We start from the raw sequence: 12570 nt of genomic DNA on the forward strand, positions 1-12570 counted from the left end.
GAAAACAGAAAAATTTTACACTTCTGTTGCATACCCAGTAAGTATAAATATATTCATACTGGAATTTGGGGAAAATTCAAAGAATTCATAAATCACTAAAGAAAGTGAGTGCCTTTGTGCATGAATGGTCTTTATCACCATTTTTATAGACAAGATAGCTGGGGTTATGTGATTTTCCAAGGTTGCATTGAAAATTGCATTGGAAGTAACTAGAATTTAGGTTTCCTGCCTCCTGGTGTAAATTTCCCCCCCCCCCCGATTTTGATGATAAAGATAGGGCTGGATAAATTGGCATTAGGTATAAAAGTGTCCATTGACAGATGAATGAATAAACAAAATATGGTATACACGTGCAATGGAATTTACTGATCCTTAGGGAATTCTGACACGTGCTACAACATGTGTGAACCATAACAACATTATGCAGAGAAAAATAAGCCAGTCACAAAAGCAGAAACATTGTCCTTATTTAAGGCACTTAGAGTCATCAAATTTATGGAGACAGAAGTAAAATGGTAGTTGCCAGGGTCTGAAATGTGGGGAGAATGGCGAGTGAACTTAAAGGATGTGGAGTTTCCATTTGGGAAAATGAAAAAGTTGTGGAGACGGTGGTGAGGGCTGCACATGTCCATATTCTTAATGTCACAGAACCGCACCCTTAAAAATATTTAAATGCAATGTAAAATTTTACCTCAGCCACAAAATAGAAAAAAACTAGCATAAGGACTAGGGACTGGGATTGTGTGGGGGAGCCAGACTTTGAAAGAGAATTGCAGTTGTACCCGAAAAACCTGGGAAGCTCACCCTTGCACTTTTTGGGCAAGTGGGTTGGCTAGCTCTTGGGTGAAAGAAGGTCAGATTGTCTTCAGTTCCTCTAAGGAAATTCATTACTGAGGTTCTGCGGGTATAGAAAGCTGGATGCATTGGCACACTAAAAATGAATTCATAACTCACAGGCAGATTAGCATGGACCAAATTTACAGACCAGTTGAAAAAAATAAAACCTCCAAATCTATTTTTGCAGTATTTTGAATATGGTTTGCCCTGTGAAACTCGTTGGCATTTAATTCTCACTGTGAAGAGCGTTGGGGGGGCGCCTTTGGGAGGTAAAGAGGATTGAATGAGGTCATCAGGGTAGAGCCCCATGATTGAATCCTGGTGCCTTTATAAGAAGAGAGAGACCAGAGGAGACACACCCACATTCCCACGTTCCCACGTGATGCCCTGCACCTCCTTGGGACTCTGCCAGCAGGACCATCACCAGATGTGTGCCTTCAACCTTGCACTTCCAGAACTGTGAGCCAAAATAAATCTCCTTTCCTTATGTCACCCAGTCTGTGGTATTGTGTTTTTGACAACAGAAAATGATCTAACACACAATTTAGCAATTTATATGGAGAAACTTCCTCCATCAAACTTCCTCCGTTTATATGGAATTCCCATTCCATATAAAGCATGTGGTGAGCATGGGCTGAGAGACATGGTGAGTTAGGATGATGTTGATGATATCATGGAGCCTTGATTCAAATGATCACCCATCTACACTTGGAGAGACACCTGCTGCCCCAAGCAAAATGGGCTAGGGCACTGTTTCATGGGCTGGATGATGGAGACCCACTCTGATGTCAGCTTGCTTTTCCATTTTTTATGTTTTCATGGCTAACCTAATTCCTGCCAACTCTCAATCTCCAATAAATGATTATTTCTAGAAATGTTATTACCTTCCTTCATTCAATTTATAGTCAAGTCTTGGCTTTAGACCTGCCTTTTAAATTTACTTTTGTTCATTTTTTATTTTTTGGTACTGGGAATTGAATCCAGGAGCCCACATCCCCAGCCTCACTTTATTTTGAGACAAGAGTCTAAGTTATCCAGGCTGACTTTGAATTTGAGATCCTCCTGCCTCAGCCTTCTGAGTTGCTGGGAATATAGGCACGTGCCACTGTACCTGGCTGTATGCTTTTTAAAAGTGTGACTCTCAGACAAGTAATCTTCTCTATTTCCAGAGTTTTTTCCAGGAAATTTTATGCTTGACTTCATGGACTACCTATCATGTCAAAAAGAAATGATTTTTATTCTTGAAACAGACTTAAACATGTATGTAAAAATTATAATGTATTTCTGATACTTGTGTCCAAACAGATGTAAATCCTGAGTAGGATAAAGGAGTTAACAAATGTTAGATGCCCTAAAAAATACAACCACATAGTAGCTGCTTTTAAAGTCAGGTATGGTGGCACGTGCGTGTGATCCCAGTGAGCCCAAGTCTGTGTCGGGAGGATGGCAAGTTTGAGAACAGCCTCAGCAACTTAGGCCCTAAGCAACTTAGTGAGAGCCCATCTAAAATTAAAAAAAATAAAAGGTCTGGAGATGTAGTTCAGTGGTTAAGTACCCCTGGGTTCAATACTGGTACTTAAAAAAAAAAAAAAGTATAAAAAAGAAGGTGCAGATTCTAAACACAAATCCAAAATATCATCAAATTGTGAAAGGATGACCTAAATTTTTCCTGAAGACTTATTTTGTTGAATAACCGCAATAAGCATTGTGGAGGTGGTAAAAATTATCTGTACATGTGTCTCCTTATGAAAGCAAAAGTATATCTAACTAACCTAAAGGAATGTGTTTAAATTATAAAATATGCATTTGAAACAACAAATTTAGCTTCAATGTCATTTATAGTTTTGATTCTAAAAATAACTTATATTCATATATAAACTACACTTTATTGAGGTTCATGAGAAAACCAGCTTCTGTATGACCCCAGGAGTGGTGCTGGAGGCAGAAGGTAGAATCTGGGTTCTGTTGGTTGGGGAAATCCACGGGGTACTAATGCCCACTCTTGACATGTTTCAAATGTTTACAAAAGACTTGGGCATTGCGCTAGGGATAGAGCTGAGTGGTAGAGTGCCTGCCTGGCATGCACGAGATCTAAAGAACTGAGAAATAAAGTTTCTATTGTAGAATAACTTCAATAGCTGCATTCAGTATTGACTGTCAGTTTTAGGAAACTGTACGCAACAAAGAAAATGCTTAATCAGAGGAAACCATAACTGGAGAGGAAAACCGTAGAGGGTCTCACAATGCCTCAACTTTAGTTTTCTAGTAGGCAAAAGCCTTTTTTTCTTTTTTAATGAGTTTCACACAGTAAGTTTGAGGAAGATCCTTGGCTAAATTGTAAAACAAGCTTAGGTTATCTGTGGCTATTAAAAAAAAAATCACAGTTTTCACCATAGAAGGAAGATCTGCCTGATTTTCAGGTTGGCTAATTGCTCAAGTATCCTCTTTCATAAAAGTGTTCTTCCTCATTTTTGGACCAGTTTGTGGTTGTGCAAAAATTAAATAGTGGTCTTTTTTACGCCAGTGGAGATGTGGTTTTTCTGTGGTATGTTACACAAACGCTTTCAGATAACTTGTTTATGTACAAGCATATTTGGTCTACTAGAAAATATTTAAAGTTTTAAAAGCATTCTCATTGTACAGTGTGATTTTTTCCTGTTTCATACAGAAGTTTGAAAGTTTAACAGTCACAAAATAAGAAGGCTTTATAGCTTCAAAATAAGTATAACAAAACAGTATCATAAAGTTATATGGTGAATTGGGTGGAGAGGAAGCAGCCATTCATAAGACTAAACCCACATACGTACAGGAGATAGCAATTAAGAGGCCAAGGATATGGGTTGTTTTGAAAGTATATTTAAAACAAGATGAAAGATCTTTGGACCTTTGAAAATGCCCCAGAGACGGAATGAAAACAACAGCCTTTTTTCTCATCAGAGTACTGACTTGTGATTGGAAGGACCTTACTTAGTTGAAATACATATTTAAAAAATATTTTCCTTTAAGTTGCTTAGACTATTATATGTACATATTTCTCTTAAACATCCCCAAACAGTTGTACATATGCACAACCTAAGTACAGAGGTGGCTAATTTTGTAGGTAAAGATACTGAGTCACAGGGGATATTACATCAAAATAGCAACCTCTTTCACTTACTACATGACTCTTGTTTGACACAGATATACCACCGTCAGTCAGAATAATTTATGCTCACAATAAATTATGATTTGTGATCCCTCAAGTTGAAACTCTATATTATGAAGAAACTGTGCCTTAGAAAAGGACAATTGGGTCGGGGTTGTAGCTCAGTAGTAGCACATGTAAAGCACTGGGGTTTGATCCTCAGCACCATAAAAAATAAATAATATAAAGGTATTGTGTTCATCTATAACTAAATTATTTTTAATAAAGGACAAATTAGGTGGTTCTGTTTCTGTTTGAGAAACTGATTTGTTTGGCAGAGTCTAGGATTTAGTTAAGTATCATGTCAAAGGATTCTCCTTAGTGGAATCTGACTTGAATGAGATTAAGTTTAAAGTAGTTGGCTGCTCATCCTCGGGACTGCTTAAGTAGCTTGTCTAAGGAGGGCTGGGTTAACTTTGGCCTTGTGCTTCAATAACAACAGCCATCACTGCCACTTGAGAGCTGACTCTATGTAGGACACTGTGCTGGCACATGCATGGACATAACCTCATTTAGTTTTCTCCAAAAATCCATGGGTGTGTGTGAGGGACCCCGTGATTCCTCACATTCCACAGGGTGCACCCTGTCTACTCTCATAAGTTTTTGCTATAGTCCAGGAGGAACCTGGACAACTTGGTAACTGGTAGCTCTCAAACTTAGCAAGGGGATGTCAAAACAGGATCACAAGGCCCCATTTCCTTGGGGCAACTTTCTCTGAAATCTGTACATATAATAGTCTAAGCAACTTAAAGGAAAAAAAAAATATATATATATTTACCAACATGCAATTCATTTCTAGCATTCAGCAGTTTTTGATTATCTGTTCACTGCATGATTACTGGTCAGTTCTGCTTCCCTATTAGACAGTAAGCCCTATGAAGGTGAGACACGTTTCTTTTGCTTTCCAGTCCACAGATTTCAGTGCCTGGTACATTCATGTATTCGATAAACATTATTGTGTATGGAAATGATATTTGTCTTTCTGCTGACATTCCTGACATAAACTGAGGCAGGTGCAAGAATGCCATGGGAGGGATACTGTGGCAGTTCAGGAGATGCCGGAAGCAGGTGGAGTGCCATGGATGTCCCAAGTGATGGAGAAATGAGCCACTTGGGAAGAATTCTCGATATCAGGGAGGGAAAGACTCCTATTAAAAAGTCAGACACCTCTGAGAGGTAGGTAACCTCTCAGAGGTGTCTGCTTGGTTTTGTGATTTCATGTTTGCATGTTTTATGGTTCTGTGTATGTTTCTTTCCCTGATTAGTTGGTTTGAAATATCATGAAGGGGTCTGAGGATAAACACATTATTTAAGAGAAACTATCCTCCTCAGTTTTGAGAGAGTGATTTATGGAGAGGCCAAAGTCATTTAGGGCTGAGCATGCTTATTACGATACCCTCGGTTGATGTTTTACAGTTGAAGTTTTCAAATCAGCTGTTTCTCACAGATGTAATGTGAAGTAGACAGCTTCCAATCTTGGCCTTAGGTTTATAGGTGAATAAGGGGATACTCAGAGGAAATTCACTTATCCAAGATAAAGTGAAAAGCAAATTAACATTTTGAGTGCTTATTACATGCTGAGGCATTACATTAAGCCCTTTATATTGAGTATATAATATAATCCTCATCATATTTCCATGAGATGGGTAGCCATTACTGTTATTTCCATTTTACAGATGAGGAAATTGAGAGTTGGCCATGTCAAGTAATTTACCTCAAATTATATAACCAAGAAGAGAGACCCAGGCTTCAAACCCAGCTAATTAGCCTCAGGAGTTCAAATGGTAAACTGCTATGCTAATGAACAGCACTGGGAGACCGCCAACGAAGGATGTGCTTTGTTATTTGTATTTACTTCTGGAACTCTGCTAGTTCAGGCTGCTATTCTTTTGTAAACCTGTTTGTAGTTTCATCTTGACTTAGAATTGGAGAACTAGATCAATTGGAGACCACAGTGATGTCAATGCAAGTGACTGAAATTATTATCAACTAAGTTCAAATAAAAACTTGTACACTAATTTTTTAAAAATTGAAAATTGTTAGCTTTCCATCATTGTCACAAAACACTTGAGAAAATCAACTTAATAAAGGAAATGGCTTGTTTTGGTTCATGGTTTTAGAGGTTTTAGTCCATGGGCTCTTGGTTCTGTTTTTGGTTCTGTGGAGAGGCAGTATATCACAGCAAAAGCATGTGGTGAAGGAAACTTGTTTACCTCATGACTGCCAGGAAGCCGAGAGCCAGAGGAAAGGGCCAGGATTTCAGTATCCCTTCAAGGACATGCCCCCAGTGACCTAACTTTCTACCACTATGCCCTAACTTCTAAAGGTTCTACCATCTCCCAATAGTGCCACAAACAGGTGACCAAGCTTTTAACATATGGGCCTTGGGGTGTATTTAAGATTCAAAACTTAACAAATGCATTTACTAATGTTATATTTTTTATAGGTGTTTATCACTTAATAACCACAGGGCACATTTTATTGAATACATTGGAAAAAACGTGTATTTCTCTGAAGGTGTACCCAAAATGATTAAGAAGTATATATAAAAAAAATCTATCCATGGATATATGTAATTGTATGAGCTCTTTTTACACCATTAACTCTTCAAGGAGATAATAACAGTGACCAGCATGTTTTGGACCTTGTGTAGATCCAAGTCTCTCTCTCTATGGGTTCTCTTCACATTAGACTTTGTAACTGAAAAAAGAACATGAAAATGCCATATTTTATAGCTTCAAAGAACACCTAGAAAAACCCATTGCTTCCATATCTAGCTAGAAAAGTAATCCAGCCAAAATTCTGGGCCTGTGACAGCTGAGATGCCAGCTAGATGCCTGAGGTAAGGGAGAGGGTGTCAGTTATGTGTCTTTTGAATATCACTAACTGCATTTCAAAGTCACATTAGAGAGGATATTGGCTCATATCTGGCTTTCTTTTGGTGTCATTATGCCTCTTTCCCTCCCCATTATGGATAACTGAGGTTTTAATATACAGTAGTGACATTCTAGTAGATGAAGGAAGGGGGCAGTCCCAGAGGGCAATCTGAACTTCTGCTTAGTATATTTACTCTTGCTGTTTTCCTTCCTCCTCATTTGTAATTCAGGAGGCTCTCTGACAAGAGAGAGACAGCAAGGCTTCTTAGATGGATGGAAGAGCCACGAGCTGGGATACCAAGCTCTATGAAAAGGTCGGCTATGGTATTTGCTCTGTTACCTTTAGGCAAATCATTTGATCATGCTGTGCTTTGGGTTCTTCCTGTGCTTGCTAAATGTAAATAACATGTATATGTGCATTTTGTGGTGGTTATTTATTTTGTAAGTGTGTGGGTGATTCATGTTTTTCTAAGCTGGCAGCTCAGGTATATAGCAAAATCTGCTCCTTTGAGATGACAGGCTTTGTTAACTGACCCCCAAATCAGACTGCAGCTGCCATCTATTTGCTTCCTGTTCATCTGACATATTTGCCATCCTGAAGCTGCAATTAGGCAAACAGTTAAAGCTGGGGCATACCTTTTTCTTTTCTTTTCTTTTCTTTTTTTGGTCTCCTTTGTCTTCAAAAACAAAATATGTCATTTTATGTGCTCCTGTTGCTTGTAGCCCTCTCCCCTACTGGGACAGGGCAGCTTTATCTGTGACACTGATCCCAAGAGATGGGAGAGGTGACACAGTAGACAAACTGAGTTATTTGGACTTGCTATTATAGTTCCTTTTAAATGTTTTGGGCCAGGACCAGTGGAGGCTCGAGCTAAATTAGTAAGGTACGGTCTGTTAAGGTTTTTGGTAAGCAGCAGTCAGGGACAGACTATACTGGAAACACAAAGCCCCCTCCCATCTGCTACTTTTTTTTTTTTTTTGAGGGGTGCTGTTTACAGCTTATGTCACATAAAGCAACAAAATATCCTCGTCATCAAAAAAGCACCAACCTAGAATTCTCAGCAGCTAATAAAGTGTAAGGAATTATTTTGTTCCCCATTTGTGGAACCCCACTATTTTTAAAATGAAAATCTCTGAAGTGAAATATGAAATCAAACTGAAAGATTAGTTTCTTTTGCTTTGAACTAAAATGAAAAGTATTTACATAATTTCTGGTGCAAATGAAAAGCATTCTCCCAACCAACCTGGGGAGGTGTTATTATTAGAGGGCTTAGGAAATATGTTACTCGTTACTCCTTAGTTGTTGCTCGGGTAGCAGCAGGAAGAAGTTCAGACACAGGAACAGAGTGTAACTCTTCAGTTCTGAAATGTTATTAGGTCTCCTCGTGCTATAAACGATCAAAGAAACATCCGGGTCAATCTCCCAGAGCTGAGTTCGCTTTAAGTGTCGAGTCCAACTTCCGCCTGTTACTTCAAGGGAACAAACTCGGGGTGTTCATTCTTGGGCGGGCTCATCAGTTCCGCACATTACTTCCTTATGGGCGCCCCAGCTACAGAAGCTTCCAACAAAGGCCGAGCTTTCTTTCACTCAAGCCTCTTAGAAACACAGTAGCCAGCAACTCGTCAGGCTTGGGGACCCCGCACACTGGCGGCGGCGGCGGTGGGAGTGAGGGGAAGGCAGAGGTCCTTGCCCTCTAAATTCCCTGCTTCGCAGCTACCGCCAAGTAGCGTGGAAGTTTTGGGGGTGGGAGTCTTGGTTGTCGGCCCGAAATATAAAAATGGAAACTAGGCAGCTGACGCAGTAACGAGAACTGGCAGCGTTTGTCTCTGTCAAGGACCAGAGTCTGAGTAGACGCAGGAAAGGGTCGAGACTTCTCATCCTGGGATCAGTCTGTACAACCAGGTCAAAGTCCCGCCGTGCGGTGGGACGAAGGGCCCAGAGGTGCTGCGGGCAATACCCGGGAGAGGCTGGGAAGCTTCGGTTCACGCCTCCGCCATTACGCCGAGCGCCCGCGGACCCGCGCGCCAGGCTAATGCGCGCTCCTTTGTCCCGCCTCCCGGCCGGCCCACCCATTGGACGGAAGGAGCGCGCCCGGAGAGAACGCGCCCCAGTCGCGCGTACGTGCTCCGGCTGGAAACCAGCGCCGGCGGCTTTGGCGTTCCGCGGGCGGAAGGGAAGGGGGAGGTGAGAAGGCAGAGCGCCGGCCGCTCCTCCCCCCGCCCCCCCGCCTCGGCCCTGGAGGGGCTGGATGGGCAAGTTGGGCGCGATGGCTCGAGCCCGGGCGGCGGCGGCGGTGGCTGGAGGCGGCGGCACCCCCTCCTCCTCGCCCCGGCGCCGGCGGTGATCCGAGCGAGTGGCCGCGGCCCCCGATGAGACTGTTGGTGGGTTGGCTGTGCCTGAGCCTGGCGTCCGTGTGGCTGGCGCGGAGGATGTGGACGCTGCGGAGCCCGCTCACCCGCTCGCTGTACGTGAACATGACGAGCGGCCCGGGCGGGCCGGCGGCGGCCGCGGGCGGCAGGAAGGACAACCACCAGGTACGGCCGGGGCGCGGGCGGGGGCGTGGCGGCCCGGCCTTCCCGCGCTCGGCCCCGCTATTGTGCGGGGCGGTGCGGCGAGGGGGCGGCCGGGCGCTGCCCCTCGGCCCCGGCCTCTCGGAAAGTTTTCCCCGCCGGGCGCCGGCCCCGGCCCCGGCCCCGCAGCGCCTTTTGTTCGGCGGCGCGGGCGGAGGACGGCCTCCCCTTCCCGCTCCCGGGGCCCGAGCGTGGGCGCCCCGGAGTCCCGCATTGTCCCCGGGTCCCGGGCGGCCACCGCAGACGTTCGGCCGCTGGACTGGAGGAACTTCGCGGCTGGCGCGTGGCCGGGGGCACCCATCTGTCACCGAGGCCCGAGAAAGAAAGACCCATTACCTCGGACAGCCTTCCTAAGCCCTGGGAAACACAACGAGAAGCCGGTCCCTCTTTTTGTCTCGTGGAATCCTTGAACATACAAAGGGTCGTAAGGAAATGTAGCCGCGCACCGTGAGCCATCCGGCTGACATTTCCTCTAAGCCCTTAAAAAAATGTGTTTGACAGATCCCTGCGCCCTGGCCGCCGAACCCTCCCCTCCTGCCCAAGAGGCGTCTCCTTTAAACTTCGGTTTAGTTAGCTGACCCGAAAGATTGTGATCAAGAGGAAGATGATGCAAGCCTCTACGGAAGGGTTTTAAAAACAACTGGGCAGGAGTGAATTCTTTGAGGAGTTGAAGTTGGTGGGTCGTGAGCGTTGCGATGCGAACGGTTAAGGTGGTCTTTTCGTTAGCTCATTTTTGCACCATTTAAGGAAATATGTGTGGGACAGCTGTAGAATTAAGAGGCAGGTAGTTCAAATTGGACCATGTCGTTGGCGGTTAACCTTGCATTCGTCGAAAAGAGGCGTTTACGCTCTGCCAAAGTGTTGGCTTTTAATAGCCAGTATTGATAAAGTGCATTTTGCCTGTCCAGAGGGCAGTAACTGATGATTTTTCATGTCATTTTGAGTCCCATCATTTTCATGTATTTCTCCTTTTCCTGTGCTGTTTTACTTACTATACCAGGTGTTCCGAGAATTCACACCCAGGTTGGTTTCATCTGTCTTAGTGAATGCAAAGAATAATCAAAGAAAGAGATAAAGCAAAACATTTATAAAAGTAACATTTAATTTCTATTTAGAAACTACTTCTAGTGGGGATGGTACCCAGGGCCTCTTTCTGGCAGAGTGAGTGCTCTACCACTGAACCACCTTTTCCTATTTTTAAAGGAATTGTAAATTTTTTTTTTTTTTAAATCTCCCACTGCTTACAGTGTGTTAGGTGATCACTCCTATGATATTGTTGGAGTGTGTATACATTTAATATGCAATCTTAAATTATAAAACCGCATTTATTGCCATGGGTTGATTACTTAAACTAGTTAATTCTCATAGAAACAAGTACTATTCTGTTAACTCTTCAGTTGTCAGAAAATCATATCCAGAGGGAACATGGATAATGGTGTAGAACAATGAATTACAAATGTCATTTTTAACAAGCATTTGATAGAAAGAAGGTCCTGGATAAGAAAAAATACGTTTTTTTCATTTAACACGGAATTATGGTTGAGTCTCTTAGTCCGTATTTATGACAATACTTGTGATTACTGCAGCACCATGTTTTCAGTGCTCATAAAAAATAGCACTTTTTAAAAAAAAAAAATTGAAAGACTGTTTATAAACTGATTTTTATGGAGCCTAGAAAGAATGATAGCTGTTTACATAGCTTCAATACCTCCCAACAGTCTTTTCTAATTGTGAACCTTTTAAAACTCAATCTGTCGGACTTTAACAAAAACTAATACTGGTTTCAAATAACTCATTTACCTTATTGTGTTTCTGAGATACTCAAAAGTGTGTGTGTGTGTGTGTGTGTGTGTGTGTGTGTTAACCGATTGCATTTACAACTTGGCAGGTAATTTCTCCAGGGTGAAGACTAATCTGATGCTTTTAAAATACTTAGGGAGGATCAACTTTTCCTTAGAATAATGAATTCAGCTATTATTTTGAGATGAATACATTCATGTTGTGAAAATATAATTGTCCATGAATAAAGATTAAAATGAACAAAAGTAAAATGTGTATGGAAACCACAGTGAACTAAAGGGAAGAGGGAGACTGTTCTTTCTGCATCATGGCTGAGCTGATGATTTATTATTCCTTTCATGTTCCAGATTCTAGGTTTGCCTCATAACTTTGTTGCTTGTGAAGTAACTTTACTCCCCCTTCAAATTAATAGTTTTAAACATGGTCTTCTGGTGTTCATTTGGGAATGTGGGTTCCACAACCAGCCACATCTGGTTCTTCTGGAGTTGCATGAAAGCAGGAATATGGATTTAATTGACCCATACTTGGTGCAAGTTTTCCTTCTGGTTATTTTACTAGGAATTATGATGGAGGAGTCTTTGGTTAGAGAGAGAGGTCTTGGGTAATATTTGTTTTTTAAAAATTGCTATTTAGTTAGTATAGCCTAGAGATAGAAGCCTTCTTTGGACCAAAGCAGCTCTAAAACTATAGTAGTAGCACTACTTTAATAATTTGTTTCAGCGTGCAAGCTTCAAAATTGAGATTATGTTTCACTTTGGGCAAGTGAGAAACAGGGCTTCTCTTTGAGAAGGGATATGGCCCACATGGGAAGTAAGAATAGTTGTACGTTTTTAAATGGTTACCAAGAAAAAAAAAATACTATTTCACAAAACTCATAGGAAATTCAGATTACAGTGTCTGCAAATAAAGTTTTATTGAAACATTAGCTTACATTAGATCTGTGAGTGCTTCTGGTCTACAGCAATTGAGCTGAGTAGTTGTACTATATGGCTCATAATCCTTCAATATTTACTATGTGGCCCTTTACAGAGATAAAAAGAGGTTTTTGGTTTTTTTTTTTTTTCTCCCCCAAGAAAAAATTCCCAGCTTCCTTAATCAGCATCATATTCCCAGTCATAGATGTTAGGGTGGCTAGATTGACTCACTGGGGAGAAATAGAGCCAGGCAGTGAGAAACTAATAGATATCTCTTTTTAATGTTGGTGGACTCTGAACTTAAAACAAGAAAATCTTTGAATCTAGTTTTTTTGATGCATCACACCTAGTGCTTAAAGTTAATGCAACTATTAAGGGGCTATAGAAA

At 41.9% G+C, this 12570-nt stretch overlaps 1 protein-coding gene across 9 annotated transcripts in view; it reads left to right on the top strand.

The window, feature by feature from the left end:
* Positions 1–12570, top strand: part of METTL9 (methyltransferase 9, His-X-His N1(pi)-histidine) — a 93550-nt gene that overhangs the window by 44826 nt on the left and 36154 nt on the right. Inside the window, exon 1 of one of the 9 annotated variants that reach the window (XM_079120413.1) lies at positions 7134–7211. The exons of 2 other annotated variants lie outside the window; for them this stretch is intronic. In XM_079120413.1, the coding sequence (XP_078976539.1) occupies positions 7167–7211 (45 nt within the window). In that variant the 5' untranslated portion in view covers positions 7134–7166. Of the gene's footprint in view, positions 1–7133; positions 7212–9011; positions 9433–12570 lie in introns of those variants that run through there. 6 more of the 9 variants (XM_079120414.1, XM_079120416.1, XM_079120424.1 and 3 more) reach the window with 6 other exon arrangements.

This window comes from Sciurus vulgaris (genome assembly GCF_902686455.1).
Source record: "Sciurus vulgaris genome assembly, chromosome: 18".
Lineage (NCBI taxonomy): Eukaryota > Metazoa > Chordata > Mammalia > Rodentia > Sciuridae > Sciurus > Sciurus vulgaris.